Consider the following 16,075-nt stretch of genomic DNA (forward strand, 5'->3'; position numbering starts at 1 on the left):
TTTGCAGGAAAACTCTTACTTCCCATCACTGAAGTTCATGGTTCAAATCTGACCACATTTCTTTTTCCTGTTTAGCAAATTCCACTGCTGATTATAAATTATATATTACCCGAAAAACCTTTCTGTCAGTTCCAGTGCCTCAGCAAGTAAGTGAGTAAAGTAGTGAAAATCCTTCTTTAAGGCCTTCTTGAGGAAATGCAGCGAGTGCTGTCCTGAAATACATGTTCATTTTTTTCTATCACATTACACTTATAGTGATGAACAGTATACTGTATACATAGTGCAAGAAAAGATTTTTGGTGATATAATAGTATATAAGAATAAATAGTTAGGGGTGTTCAAGTCAAACCGGGACTTTGGCTTGCGCAGAATAACAGGACACAGTTATGAGATTGAAAACTCCCTTTATTCCTCTATATAATCCCCTGCTACACTAATGCACTTATGTACGCCGAAGCCATTATTAAAATGCCTGCTTTATGTCTCAAAGACTGGCCTCCCAGGAACTCCTTTAACGGCCCAAATGTATGGAAATGGCTTGGAGCGAGATCTGGACAGGGGTTGTGGCAATAACTCCCAGAGAGTTTCTGTAATGTGAAAGTGGTGTTGGTGAATGATTGATCACTTCCCACAGAGAGATGCTTCTCTTCCACAACTTAGTAACATCATATGTTAAGGATCATGACAACGAATGCATTGAGCTCCAAGCCACTTCGGCCATGATCGTCATTCACGGACATAAGGGATTCTTTAAAATGTTTGCACTTTTTAAATGTTTTACTTTCGCTAAACATCTCATCACCGTACTGTGCTTAAAGTTTTCTGTAAATATCAGTCAGTTTTACACCTTCATTCACGGTTGGACTTGAACCCCAGTTGTATATATGAATAAAACTTTAAAGCACATAATATTACAGTAAGTAATAATTGCATCAGACAATAATTAATATAATTATGAAACAACCGAAAAAACCTGACTTGGGTTAGCAGATTCGTTTGAAAAGTTGCTCAAAGTGTTTAGAGTAAAAGATACCACAAATTCCAAGCAGTGACCAAAATATTACACATGCATCATAAACTTTTTACTTTAAAAAAAAAAAATAATAATAATAATGTTAAACTTTCCCTGGGAAGCAGCAGTGAACATTTTACTGAGTATAAAATAAATAAACTGATAAGTAAAATAAATAGTAAATTATACTGTATACTAATGAATTAATGGAAAGTATAAAAACAGTAAGGAATGGATAGAACACTGCAGTGTGATGCTAGTTGAGTGTACACAGACCTGAGTGCATTCAAATGCTTGAAATTGTCAGATAACTGGGGAAAAAAAATAGATTTTGCCATTTATATGCACTCGAATAGTCTGCTAATGGTAAAGGTTTGGGGTTACATACAGCCCAAAGTCCCACTGTGTAGGAACGACACATTTAAATATCAGATTATAAGTGATGACTCAAAATACTTCAAAAGATCATCGTTTTTTCCTTCCTTAATAAAAACCCAGATAAGGAAATCAGTAATTAGAGATCAGAGCTTGGCAAGATCACATTGCCTTTGTCTTTTTGTTAGATTTTATCATTTGAATGCAAACAAACTGTGAAAAAAATCTACAGTAGCTTACTTAGACCAAAATACAAGCGGTAAACTTTTTTTGAAAAAAAAACAACAACAACAACAACAATCTTTGCCACTTATGTCACACGATCACTGTCCTTACATTATTCTTAAAAATGAATAATGCTAAACATCCAGTACCTGTATCAAGTGCCTTTTACTTTTATAAAAGATAATGTAACGTATATTATAACACGTGTCTTTTAATATAAACATGTACCTAACCTGTTTTGGATTAATCAACCTTCCAGCCTATCAGATTGAGAGATCAACGTGATCAGAACAGACTCACCGAGGAGTCACAGTCAACCCAAAACCCTGCGTAAAGCGGCTCTGTGAACGTGGCGTTGTATGTGTGCAGGTGTGTAAGTGTGTGTGCGTCAGAGGAGACGCTGTAGAACGACAGGGAACCCTCGAGCCAGTCCAGGTACACTCCTACCCGATTCGAGCAGGACGGAGGTGCAGGTATGTCCGTTCTTTTCTTGTTGTGCCAGGCAGTGTAACTGTTACTAGAGCAGTCCAGTTTCCAGGAATGCTCACTGGAGCCGAACACGCAGTCACCTCTGCCTCCTTTCCGGCGTATTTCTTTATAACTCATTGAGATCACGGATTCCCCGCCGGCCCACTCCGCCTCCCAGTAACAGCGTCCATGCAGACTCTCTCTACACATCACCTGCTTCCAGTAATCGAACCTCTCCGGGTGGTCAGGGTACGGCTGGTCATCTTTACCGTGCGTCACCTTCCTGTTCCCATCAGACAGAGCGAGACGTGTGTGTGCCGTGTTCGGGTCCAGCGTGAGCCTACAGGCATCTGCACGCAAGGAGAGACATAAGAGACATACGTACCACACTAATAGTGTGTGTCTGTGTGTGTAAAGACAGCGGACTTACATTTTCTTAGACCAGGTGTGAGTCTAATCTTGTTCGCATGGTCCAACCTAAAGAAGCCACAGAAGGACACACATTCACACTTGTCTTTATATCCTTGTAAGGACCTTTGATGACATTAAGAACATGTTTTACTTTTTTAGCTTTAAAAAAAACTATTAGACATTTCCTATCACTATGGGGACAGTTGGCCCTGGCAAGATACTAAAGAATCCCAATACACAATTAAAAGATTTACATTTTGTCATCGCACTCATTTGTGATAAGTGTGTGATCCTCCCAAGTTAAACTTTTTCATCCAATTATCCATGTAGGAACCTATGTAGGCCAACTACGTAGGGACCGTGGAGGACAATGAGGAGTACCATTGTATTTATTCCTATTTTATGACCATGATAGAACCTCCGGTCAACATTCAAACCTTATGGGCAATTAACCTAATCTGCATGTCCTTAAACGGTGGGAGGAAACCGGAGTCGCCGGAAGAAGCCCACCAAGCATGGGGAGAACATGCAAATCCTATGCACACAGACCCCTAGGAGGTAACTGAACCCAGGCCCTGGAGCTGCAAGGTCACAGTGCTAACCACTAAGCCACTGTACTGCAAAGTTACAAGTTACAAGTATACATTACTAAGTGAAATTCCTTTCTTTGCCCAGGGTCAGCCATGATACGGCACCCCAACAGGATTAAGGGTTTTGCTCAAGGAACCAACAGTGGTCCAAATGTGATATTATTTAGGCTGGTTCTTTATATACGTCACAAAGGGTGTTCACATCAAACAGGGAACGAAACAATACCGCAGCTAATATCAGCTAATATTATTGTGTTACATAAGGAGTATATTTATTCAGCTTTATTTGAGGCAAACCAAACACACACACACACACAAACACACCTTAACACATTATACCTGAGTGTCTCCAGTTTGCAGTCTGGATCGTTCAGTATAGCGGACAGCATCTCCTCTCCTGTGTCTCCTGGAAGGTTGTAGCTCAGATCCAGCTCTCTCAGGTGTGCGGGGTTTGACCTCAGTGCTGAAGCCAGAGCAGCGCAGCCTTCTCCTGTGATTAGACATCCAGATAATCTGCAGAAAGAAAGCAGAACAACGACATTTATATAAGCAAGCCAAAGTTGCAATGTTCTATTTATTGCTGAAGTGGTTCTCGGGGTAATTATTCGTTGATGAAAAATTTAACTGAATTACATTTTCTAATACACACAGAGTTACACACACAAACTTAGAAACTTTAACTTACACATAAATATATGAGGGTCTAGTGTGTAAGCTAAGGGGGCAAGGCATGAAGAAAATCCCTGGGGTGAATTAATAAAGCAATTTTAAGGGAAGCAGACATTCATCATGGACCTTATTTGTCCAAAATACAGAGCTCAGGCTAATAAAGCTCATTATCATGACCTTCTGACAGCTCAAATTTTAATCTTAATATAAAATTAAAACACACTAAATATAGGATTATTAAGCCTTTTACTAGACAATTCTATGAATTTATGAGCGTAACTTTCTTGTTCTATTAGCAGATCATTTTGCTTAGATTTCGTCATTTATTTCTTGTAAGAAGCAAAATGATCTGCCTACTGTACTAGACATTTATACTGCAAAATGAGTGAAATTAATCTAGAAATAGGCTTAATAATTCTTTATTTGGTTTGTTACTCTTACATTATACAGTTTTAGTTAAATTGGACCCGAGTCAACATCTTCACACTTCTACGATATTAAAACCTCACCTGAGTCTCTCCAGTTTACAGTCTGAGCTCTTCAGGCCATCCGACAGCAGCTTCACTCCCGTGTCCCCCAAATCATTGTTACTGACGTCCAGTTCTCTCAGGGTTGAGTGTGGCAGCATGAAAGCTGATCCCAAATACTCGCATGCCTTCGCTCCAAGATTACTAATAGCTAGTCTGTGGAGAGAGAGACAAAAAGGTGAAGACAGAACTTCTTCCATGGTACACTTATGATCTGAATAGTAACTGAAAATGCTTGTGTACTGTATATAAATACATGACCTAAAAGTTGTTTTTGGTCATAGAAATGGTATTTAAGGTGAGAAAATGTCCCAACTGCACATAGATAAACTGTAGCTACAATATCGAAGCATGTTAGAAATTAGGAAATGTGAAATCATCTGACTGCATGCTTTATTTCTCTTGTAAAACACTAAATTTGTAAATTTAACAGAACATAGTGCTTTTTTAACATTAATAGTTAATATTATAAAGTGAGTTCCTGTTATCATTTATGTTACAACAGCTTTAAACATTCATTTGTTCACTTGCCTTTCTTTTTATCTGTTAATATGACAAAAATGTATAAATAAAAACATCTTTCATCACCATGGTATTGAGAAGAAGAAATAGATAAACCTATTTGAATCATGTGGTGGAACTGAAACTTGAGACTCCTCCCTTAAAAGTTACGTCGTAACGTAACGACGCGGGTCACGCGAGGGGCAGAATCGCGCATAAACTGTTGCGGAGTTCTGAGCAGGCAAAGGCGCGGCCATTTATAGACACGGTTGCTAGGCAACGCCGCAATCAGAGTGAACGCGACTCACCCGGCCGCCTTTATATTTAAGGGTCCTGATGCCTTCACACTTCGGGCGATCCTTTAGGTAGCACCGGTAGGGCCAAAGACAAAGAAAGAAAATACAAACGCGCAGAAAGTCGGGAGACTCAGCCTCTGCCTCCCTAAAACACAGGCGTTCCCGTGAACATTCAGTGAGTGGAACACCTTATCCTTGAAAATCATTAAATAATTTTCTACCTTGATGGTATCGAAGCACTAATGAACCACTGAGATAAGTGTATTAGTGTAGCAGGGGATTATATAGAGGAATAAAGGCAGTTTTTGAGTTTTCCCATAACTGTCTTCTGTTATTCTGCGCAATCGGAAGTCTGGGATTGACTCGTACACTGTGTTACTGTGAGTTTGCATCGACTTGTACACTGTGCTGTCTTAAATTGATATTTGCTATTCCAAAATAAATTGCAGAAAACTAACCTGAGTATCTCCAGTTTACAGTGTGGGCTCTTCAGGCCATCAGAGAGCAGCTTCACCCCCGAGTCCTGCAAATCGTTGTTGCTGAGGTCCAGTTCTCTCAAAGGGGACTTTTCTAACTGCAGAGTTGAGGTGAAGGTGTCACAAGAACTTACAGTGAGATAACAGCCTGCTAGCCTGTTAAAAACAAACAAACAAACAAAAAAAAAACATATATACAGTATAAAGCAAGACGCATGGCATGGACTCATCCATGAATCATGGATGTACTGTAGATATAGTATATTTATATTACTACGGTATTTCTGGAAGGAACATGTTCACTTCTGCTTTAAGCTTCTGATCTTGTGACTACTCTGAACAGTTCCCCAATGACACCTTAAAGACTTACACTTCCCAAAAGACATGCATATATTATCCATAATATTCCCTATAACCATTGTTTCCATCACTCAAATCTGACTGTATACCTAAAACTATGCTTTTTATAATATATTTCTGAACATGACCGAAATAAACACTTACAGAGCCTTTCTGCAGTTGCTTACAGCACTTATCAGCCTCCATCTTCCCTCCTGTGATGCGTTGTAATTCTTCACATCCAGCTCCTCCATGACGTCGTCGGACATCTGCAGTATGTACGCCATCGCTGTGCAGTGTGCAGCCGAGAGCTTTTTCTCGGATCGATTCTCCGACTTCAGGAACTCCTGAATCTCTTTTAACAGAGACTGATCCTTCATTTCTGTGAGACACAGGAACAGGTTGATTGCTCTGTCACTCGGAAGGTCCTCGGTTTGAATCTGCCATTTGATGTACTGGACTGCACTCTTGATGTTCTCTGAGCTGCTGTGTGTGTGGCTCAGGAGGCCTCGCAGGAGGCTCTGGTTGGTCTCCAGTGAGATGCCAAGCAGGAAACGGAGAAAAAGATCTAAGTGTCCGTTGTCAGTATGTAAGACTTTATCGATTGCTGAATATAACAACTCGTCCAAGGGAAGATCCTCGGACCACTGTCCGGAGAGGGGCATGAAAAACTGTAGCGCCTCCATGCTCTTTGTTATGTAGCAGTAAAACACGTATAGAGCAGCAAAAAACTCCTGAAAGCTAAGATGCACAAAGCAGTAGACCTTCTTCTGGTACAGCACAGATTCTTCTTTGAAGATCTCAGTGCAAATCCCAGAGTACACCAATGCCTCGGTGGTATCGATACCGCACTCTCTCAGGTCTTCTTCATAAAACATCACGTTGCCCTTCATCAGCTGCTTAAAAGCCAGTTCTGCTAGCTTTAAAATCGTGCCTCTGTTTGTTTGCAGAAGCTTCTCGGGATCTCTTTCATCCATTTTTTCATACTTTTCATTTTTTATGTTCGTTTGAATAAGCAGGAAGTGCGCATATATCTCAGCCAGAGTTTTCGGCGCCTCTGTGTGAATATTTTGTTTCATTATTTTCTGTAGCACTGTAGCTAATATCCAACAAAACACTGGGATGTGGCACATAATATAAAGACTCCTCGTCCTTTTAATGTGGGAAATGATTTTCTCGGCGTGGTCTTGCTCGCTGATTTTCTTCCTAAAATACTCTTCCTTTTGTTCGTCGCTAAATCCCTGAATTTCTGTCACGCGATCGAGGTACATCCGGGGGATCTGACTGGCCGCCGCTGGTCTGGAGGTTATCCAGATGAGGGCAGAAGGAAGCAGGTGACCGGTGATTAGGCTTGACATCAGGGCACTCACTGATGATGTCATCATTACATCAGATACTTTCTTACTATTTAAAAAGTTGAGAGGAAGTCTGCTTTCATCTAGGCCGTCGAAAATAAAGACGACTTTACACATCTGGTATATGCGTGCGTCCAGAACTTTTAGCTCGGGATGGAAGTCGCACAAGAGCTTGTGAAGACTGTAACAGTCATCTTTAATCAAATTTAACTCACGGAACGGAAGCACAAACATGAAATCGATGTCCTGATTGGCTTTTCCTTCTGCCCAATCCAGAATGAATTTCTGTACCGACACGGTTTTCCCGATTCCAGCAATTCCTTTCGTTAACACTGTTCTGAGCTTTTGTCCTCTTGCTCCATTTTCTCTGTCAAGTTCTCCATTGTAATTAAATATATCTAAGCAGTTAATTGGCCTATCATGGAAGTGCTGTCGTCCTGGCCTTCTCTCCATCTTTAAAACTTCATGTTCGTTGTTCACGCTTTCACTCTCTCCCTCTATGATGTAGAGCTGAGTATAAATCGTATTCAGAGGAGTTTTATTTCTGTACATTTTGATTCCTTCGAATAAGCTCTGGTGCTTATTGCTCATGCTGGTTTTGTGAGTATTTAAGACTCTGGATAGAACATTTTTAGAATCTTTCCAAAAGCCTGAAGATATCTTTATCAGTGTAGGTTCTTGCAGAGCTTCCGTTTTGAAGGGTTGACTAATGGAGAGAAAATACAGTGATACAAGCATGAGTACAGTGTAAAAGGTTAGCCCTACGCATGATGGATTATATTTTAGCTATTTTGCATGATAAAAAAATTGGTGTCAACTGCTACCAACACCAAGAAGTTAACCTTCTTGCTACTAATCTCTCACTCACTCATCTTCTATACCGCTTCATCCCAGGAGGCTTGGGGTACACCCTGGACAGGGTGCCAATCTATTGCAGGACACACACATACACACCTTCCACTTCCGAGCAATTTGGGGAAGCCGATTAGCCTAACCTGCATATCTTTGGACTGTGGGAGGAAACCCACCAAGCATGGGGAGAACATGCAAACTCCATGCACACAGAGACAGGGAATCGAACCCAGACCCTGGAGGTGCAAGGCCACAGTGCTAACAGTACTAATCCACATTTCTCAAATAAAAACTACAATATTGAGCCACCCTTTTAAATTTGTTGCCACTAAAGAGCAAAACTTTCTTATAGTCTTTAATATAGTCTTGAGAAATAGTTCTCTTCAAGTACTTTTTGGACTAAAAGAATTTTGGCAGATGTTTGTCTCTTATTTTCATTCTAGTCCCAGTACGTGAGCAGTTTCAGAGGAATGTTTTTTGTTTGTTAAGTGACTTCCATTCAAAAACATTTGGTTTGAACTCACATTTCTTCAGTAATGACATCTTCCCCGCTCAGGCTTAAGGGCATTTCTTTGGAGTGGTCACTCTTCATAGACACACAGCTGGTTGCTGGAGATGCACTTTTCATATTACATCTGGAAATATCATATAGGAGGATGTTTTTATAAAACTATACAGTATTTTTAACAGCAAATTAAACAAGAGTATGATTTAAGAAGAAATTGGTGTTGCAATAGAAATTTAAATGAGTGAGGGTGATGGATTTCCCCTTAACCTTTTACTTCTTCTTCTTCTTCTTTTTATTTTTGCTATAAATTTGTAAGTGTGAGATCATGCGAAGTTGCATCACCTGCTCTTAGGGATGACATTTTCCCTGCTCAGGCTAGGCGGCTTTTCTATGGACCAATCACTCTTAAAGGAGACACAGCTAATTGCTCCAGATGCTGTTTTTAACAACCTGTGAGAAGTTCACAAGAGTAAAGCAATAAATTTTGTATTATTTTAAACATATTTCAGAAGAAAACCAGAATGACTTCCTTGACTTTTCTTTTACTCCGATTTGATGCTAGTACAGTATATGGCTACTCACTCTGTCTCCATGGTTTCATCTAGATGACTGGCATACGGAAGCGTCATCATGGAATTCACCCCTGTAAACATGATGATGATGATGATGATGATGACGATGATGATGACGATGCTTTCTGGTCAGTGAAAACCAGTTGTCATGGTAATCCTGCAACATCAGCACCTGATTAAAACAATTCCAATAAAACAACAGTGTTAGATCTTATTGAATAACTTCAATTAATCATTACAATAAAACACTGCAGTCATCTGAAACACCAAGCCATACTTGGGTCATTTCCCTACCATTAGAAGTTTAGCTTGCTTACTCTGTTTACCCAAACAAAAAAAGATTGTATTGACATTTCTAAAGTCATACATCATACAGGACTTACATCATCATTAAGATGCAAAAGATGTTCTCTTAAAATAAAACCATTTAACTATATTTCTATAATATTTGCACCAATAATTAATATAAAATTATTACTGCAAACAAATGTGAAATCCTGAATTATGTCTAAGGCAGCTAAAACTTGTTTATGCAAACAATTAAACACAAGGTACATCACTAGAGCCTGTATATATATATATAAGATAGATAGACAGTGTGAAGGAACATGGGCTCTAGTGATTTACCTTTTTTTTATGTTTAATTTTATAAACAAGGCCACTGAAATACAGTGTGTGTTGTTGGTTTTTCAACTACTCCCATCAAGGGGTCACCACAGCAGACCATCCGATCCACCCAACACCCTTGGCACCCATTTTATCCAGTGGCTGGGGTTTGGGGTATTGAGTGGGAATCGAACCCAGGCCTTCTGCATGGCAGGTGATAAGCCTACCACTGAGCCTTCAATGCCCTGTATTAATTTTGATTCAGTCTTGCCTTCAGCTGGACTTCTGGGCTATTCAGCCTTGACTACCTTTTAATTGGATCCTTTATTGAACATGCGTAGTACTGGTCTCGGGCTTTATAATGGTGCATCTACAGTACAGTTCAATACTGACCATAGACCAGTTCATACTGATTATAGATTCAAGCCTTTCATTTGAAGCACATGTAGATAATATTACCAGGATAGCATTCTTTCACCTCAGAAATATTGCCAAGATAAGAAATATATTGTCACTAAACGATGCAGAAAAACTAGTTCATGCTTTTATCACGTCTAGGTTGGATTATTGTAACGCCTTACTGTCTGGTTGTTCAACAAGGTGCTTAAACAAGCTTCAATTAGTCCAGAATGCAGCAGCGAGAGTCCTCACTTGAACCAGAAGATATGAGCACATCACCCCTATCTTATCTACATTGCATTGGCTTCCTGTGAAATTTCGCATCGATATTAAAATACTACTCTTGACGTATAAAGCATTAAATGGTCTCACGCCGCAGTATCTGAGTGAGCTGCTAGTGTCTTACGATCCGCCACGCCTACTTCGATCACGCGTATTATTAAAACTACAGCTGGGGGCAGAGCTTTTTCTTACAAAGCCCCAAAGTTATGGAATAGTCTTCCAAATAGTGTTCGGGACTGAGACACAGTCTCAGTGTTTAAGTCCAGGCTAAAAACCTATTTATTTAGCCAAGCATTTTTATAAATAGATTATCCTTAGGTAAAGGAGCAGATCTGGGAGACTCATGGACGTAGAGTATTATGGTGAACTGGTATGTTTAGATGCTGTCTTCCTCACTCTCATTGATCACTCAGGTTTGTTGACGGTGAGGTGATTGGTTGCCTTACATCTCTGGAAGCCCTCATGTTTGTGTTTCCTTCTGGCTCTCCCTTTTAGTTATGCTGTCATAGTTAGTCCTGCCGGAGTCTCTGCTTGCACTCTGCACTAAATATACATTCACTTTTTACATTGTTCGACTGTGACCATACCTAACTGTTATTTCTCCATTTCTTTGCTCTCTCCTTTTCTGCTCTCTCCTCTCTCTCTCTCTCCCTCTCTCCTTTTTCCTCTACCTATCTCTCTGTCAAGCTATATTTGTCGCTCCTGAGCTGCCAGTGATCCAGACCCCCTCTGCCCGCTGGACCTGTCTAACTCATCCTGGAGTCCTGCTTCTGGTTGGAGATCTCATCACATGGATGCCCCGTGTGGTCTGCCTGGAATGCGTGTGGTGACTGGGGTTGGTTCCACTTTTCCATGAAGGTGGTCCTGTCCTCGACTGATGCAGACAGCTGTTCTCTGAGGACCTGTGACTTCAGTCGCTCAATAGTTCAGGACTGAAATTTCTCACAGTCTACCTGAGCCTCCAGGAACAAACTGGACTTTAATCTTACACATCTCCTCTTATATTGAACTTTCAGTCTCGCATATTATTATGCACATCAATCCCTGCTATCTGTTTTCATCCAGATGAGGATGGGTTCCCTGTTGAGTCTGGTTCCTCTCAAGGTTTCTTCCTATTACCATCTCAGGGAGTTTTTCCTTGCCACTGTTGCCGTCGTCCTAGGCTTGCTCATCAGGGACAATCAGGGACAATCATATCATTTTGATTCATACACATTCACATTTCATACAAACTTAGTTCTTTTGATTGTGTAAAGCTGCTTTGTGATGATGTAAATCGTTAAAAGCGCTATACAAATAAAATTGAATTGAATTGAATTGACCAGATAATGAATTGATATTTTCCAAAAAAAGTAACAACAATGTCGAAGACATTATTAATTCACAAGTTTTTACAAGAACTTCCTTTTCTACTTTTAGATTAGATTGTTAGTATTACTGCTAAATAAAAAGGTTAATTCAAAAGCATGAGTGCCAATTACTTGCCTATTATAGAATAAAGAAAAACTCACACATTTTCTATTCAATTCATCTTGTTTCATGCACATTCCTCAGAGGAGACTGCCAAAAAAAAGGAAACACATGACTGGTCACTCTTGACTGTATATATAGAGACTAGCGGGTTTTGGGACATGTGGCATTTTCAGTTCTGTGCGCAGTTAAACCCTGTGACATTAATTCATAAAGTCAGATGATTTTAGTCATACAGTGCTACTATAATGTTAACTTCCTCTAACTCAAAAGAAGATTTGCTCAACATGACTTACTGTACTGTACTTTCTCCCCAGCAATTATTTGTGCTTTTTAAATCAATTTCATTGTTTAACTTTTGATTAGGCAAATAACCACTTTTTGTAAATTACAAGTGCTAGTATACCTCAAGATTTTTTTTTGCATATTTTATGTTTAAATAATTTTTTCTAATCACAAATGTAAAAAAGGCTTGAAATTTTGAATTTAAAAAAAGTGCCCTATAAAAGGGTAATTAAGTCACAATTAAAAATTTATTTTTGCAATCCTAGACCAAGACACTTCTTTACTTTTTTTTTAGAAAGTAAGTAAAGTAAGTCACTCAAACATGCTCAAACTTCCCAACAATGAGGGGAATGCCTGACTTTTAGAGTTAAGCAACATCATCCTGGTAACAATGAGGCACAGAGATGTAAGCCAGATAATATTTCTCAAGTTTCACTACCCCGTTCATCAGGTTTGCAATATTATAGTCGAAAGTGGCAGCGTACAAGTCATCATACAACTAAAAGATAAACATTGAGCAACACTTGAAGTTGAATACATTACTTTCATGAAGACATTGTGTGTTAGAATTGTGACAACAAGGATATTTTCCTAAAATAGAAGATTGGAGCTTATAATAATAAAAAAGGTGACTAAATCAGGAATGTTTAACAAACACATATAAATGTGGTTACGGGTGCAAAAACTTTTAGTCATATAGTCTTATGTAGAACTAGTTTTTGAGTTTTTGTAACACTTTCTAACATTTTTACAGTAAAAATTTTTGGTACAATATTAATTTGCTATTAAGTCTAACTGAAAATATTAAATGACATTAGATTAGATCTAACTTGGTTGTTATTGTGCAAACTATATGTACAAAGCTGATACACGTAGTTGTTTTGTAAGAACAGAAATCACCAGTCGCCAACAGTTATAAAATACTGTACCTAGGTGCTGATTCGCATCAAGATTTTATGAATATCCTGATTTAGTATAATTTTTTTCTTAAACCTTTAAAAATAGTTTCATACCTAAGCCTTATTCACAACAGAATTAACCATGAGTAAGTAAATGTAGCGTGTTCCTTATAAAGTTAGATTTCTCACTTAAAAACCAAAAACAGCATTTAAACAAACTAACTAACTAAAACTAACTTTAAATACAAGAGTTTACCATTTAACTCAAAAATAAATTGAACAAAAAGCAAAATCTTTACTGGGCAGCACTTTCTATCATCTTCTATTATTATTTCTTCCAAACAAACTTTAACACTGTCCAAGTTTTTTACAGTCCAGCAGGACATTTATTGTTGGACATATATTTAATTTCTGGTACAATATTAATTCACTATTGAATCTCACTGTAAACATTAGACAACGTTAGATTAGATTCATTGTCAGTTATGGTCACTGTGCAAAGTGCAAGCCAATAAAATGTAACTGTTTTGCAATTTTAAGAGAAAAACATACAAATGTGCCTTTACGGTAGCCTTGCTGATGTGTGTTAACGGGGAGGCTTAAGACATCAAACTGTGCATTTGAGTTTTCGCAGATGTCAGATAGAACAAAAGTTAGCATTACTTTTATAAAGGGTAAATGTTACCACTACCGGCCTCCGAGCGGCGCAGTGGTAAAGTGCTCGCCCTATCATCTGAAGATCGCTGGTTCGGTTCCCGGGTGATGCTGTTACCTCTCACAGCCGGAGGCCTTGAGAGAGCTAAATTGGCCAAGCTCTCTCAGCGGAGAGGGATGAGTGGTATTAGTGCTCCCACATTAATTGCACGGCTCTACGCCATTCGGGGCATCTGCAAACTCGAGCAGTTCCAAAAAAAGGTCGACTGGTGTCACGTGGGTCTGAGGAATTGCGTGACAGCCCCCGGCCCTCCTGCCTGGATGGACGTAAGTAGCTTTAATGTGGCGGGAAGGGAATTGGACACGAGTAGATTGGGGAGAAAATCAGGGAAAAAGAATTGGACACGGCTAAATGTTACCACTACCGAAATGTACCACTACCGAAATGTACCGGATGTTAAAAAAAGCAAATTGAACTCTCAACATATATATGTTTATTAAAAAAACAACCAAATAAAACGTCCAATTCAATTCAATTTTATTTGTGTAGCGCTTTAAACAATTGTTAATTTGTGTCGCAAAGCAGCTTTACACAATCAAAAAAAATTATAGAACTTTGTATGAAATGTGAATGTGTATGAATCAAAATAATCAGATAGTCCCTGATGAGCAAGCCGAGGGCGACAGTAGCAAAGAAAAACTCCCTGAGATGGCAATAGGAAGAAACCTTGAGAGGAGTCAGACTCAACAGGGAACCCATCCTTATTCGGGTGATAACGGATAGCAGGGATTGAGACTGAAAGGTTAATATAACAGATGATGTCTTTAAGGTAAAATGGAGTACAGGATCTGATTGAAGATTATTTTTAAACCTACATTAAAATAGGAGATAATATTGTTGGAGGCTGAAACGTACGCTAAGTGTCCAACAAATGTTTAATTCTGAACAATACCATATTTAGACTTTAGTGATCACTAATATGTTTGCAATACAGAACGTTAAACGTCCTTGACCTGCCCTGGTCTTGCATCATTTTTTCTTTCTCAGAGGGTGGAGTTAAAGAATGGGTAAAAACACCAGAAGAGGAAGTTCAGAAACTGCAAGTCTAGCCAAATAAAACAAGCTATGGACACCCACAGGACAACTACTATAGTTTTGATTCTGTAAAACTGCTTTGTGACAATTGAATAGTATACTATGGCAAATACTGTAGTATATTGTAGTAAACAGTAGTATTTATTATTATAATTTTACTGCAGTAATATTAGATACTGTGTGTGTGTATATGCATATATGCTATGTACTATATAATATTTTTCTGTATATATTTGCATGTTGTAATAACACAGTTACAATTCCAAAATTTGTTACAAACAAAAGGAGAAACAAATGATACAAGATCAGTAACACTTACTGTACGTCAAAAACAAGCCTTTTTATGTCTAACGAGACCCCATGATGTACACAGTTATATCTATAACATTTATCTCTGGTTATTTCACTATGGATTAAACACATGTTCCTTAATAAAATACTCCTGTTGGAGAATGCGATCTGCAATAAAGTAGCTTTAGGTGCGTTTGATGTCAGCCATTTCACATTTCAGCACAGCCTACACTTGCACTGAATAAACACACACACACACACACACACACACACACACACCACTTCAATCATGTACAGTTAATGATTAACCTTGGCTTTATTTTACTCACCCAGTGATATTTAATCTGTACCCGCAGTCCTGTTTCTGTCTCCTCCCGTTCCTCAGTCTCACTTTCGGTTTGAGACGTCTCCGGATCTTGTCCAATCAGACGCGTGCGCGTGAACGCGTGTGACGTCACCGAGGCAGCGTCCCACAGTGCGCGAGCCTCTCGGCCATTATATTGTCAACTTCTATATTTTAATGGCAACGTTCCAAATTCATAAAGGTACATTTTCTGTTTCTTTGTTGGTTTACTCTGTCTGCTGTTGTTATTTATTTGCATCTTTTTTGTTTAGCTTGCTTATATCGTATATCTTCTATTTAACTGTGGATAGTTGTTTGTATAATTAACTTTTTATATTTAAATCTTGTACTTTTCTACTTTTCATATTGTAATTGTAATTTCTTTCTGATTTAATAAATTCAATAATTTCAATGTCTTTAATTCCATGCTTTTCTTTTAATAATTATTATAATTATAGCTGTAGTTCTTCTGATTAGACTTTATGTACTGTAATAAACAATGTTAAATATTGCAGCGTCCCCTGCTGGCCACATTTCTTACAGTACATGTAAAATAACAATGAATAAAAAAATA

At 38.6% G+C, this 16,075-nt stretch overlaps 1 protein-coding gene across 3 annotated transcripts; it reads right to left on the bottom strand.

The window, feature by feature from the left end:
* Nucleotides 1-1,093: 1,093 nt before the first annotated feature.
* On the bottom strand, nt 1,094-15,561 carry LOC128541540 (NLR family CARD domain-containing protein 3-like). 3 transcript variants are annotated; one of them, XM_053512009.1, is made up of 11 exons: nt 15,488-15,561; nt 11,975-12,023; nt 9,187-9,348; nt 8,947-9,054; nt 8,621-8,731; nt 6,055-7,950; nt 5,533-5,706; nt 4,260-4,433; nt 3,421-3,594; nt 2,511-2,557; nt 1,094-2,430 (listed from the first exon to the last, which is right to left on the bottom strand). In XM_053512009.1, exons 3-11 carry the CDS (start codon nt 9,255-9,257, stop codon nt 1,898-1,900), a joined length of 3,288 nt encoding a protein of 1,095 aa, XP_053367984.1. In that variant the 5' UTR covers nt 9,258-9,348; nt 11,975-12,023; nt 15,488-15,561; the 3' UTR covers nt 1,094-1,897. The 3 variants fall into 3 exon arrangements, with proteins under 3 accessions (XP_053367984.1, XP_053367985.1, XP_053367986.1); XM_053512010.1 differs by lacking the exon at nt 11,975-12,023; XM_053512011.1 differs by lacking the exon at nt 15,488-15,561 and having other exon boundaries at nt 11,975-12,041.
* Between the last annotated feature and the right edge of the window lie 514 nt (nt 15,562-16,075).

This window comes from Clarias gariepinus, chromosome 14 (genome assembly GCF_024256425.1).
Source record: "Clarias gariepinus isolate MV-2021 ecotype Netherlands chromosome 14, CGAR_prim_01v2, whole genome shotgun sequence".
In the NCBI taxonomy this organism is placed as follows: Eukaryota; Metazoa; Chordata; class Actinopteri; order Siluriformes; family Clariidae; genus Clarias; species Clarias gariepinus.

Coding starts and splice junctions, on each gene's coding strand:
- LOC128541540 (XM_053512010.1), bottom strand. CDS start 9,257: ATGTTTACAGGGGTGAATTCCATGATGACGCTTCCGTATGCCAGTCAT. Junction 7,951..8,620: donor GATGTCATTACTGAAGAAAT/GTGAGTTCAAAC, acceptor TCTCTCCATTAG/TCAACCCTTCAAAACGGAAG. Junction 4,434..5,532: donor TGTAAACTGGAGATACTCAG/GTTAGTTTTCTG, acceptor CTCTCTCCACAG/ACTAGCTATTAGTAATCTTG.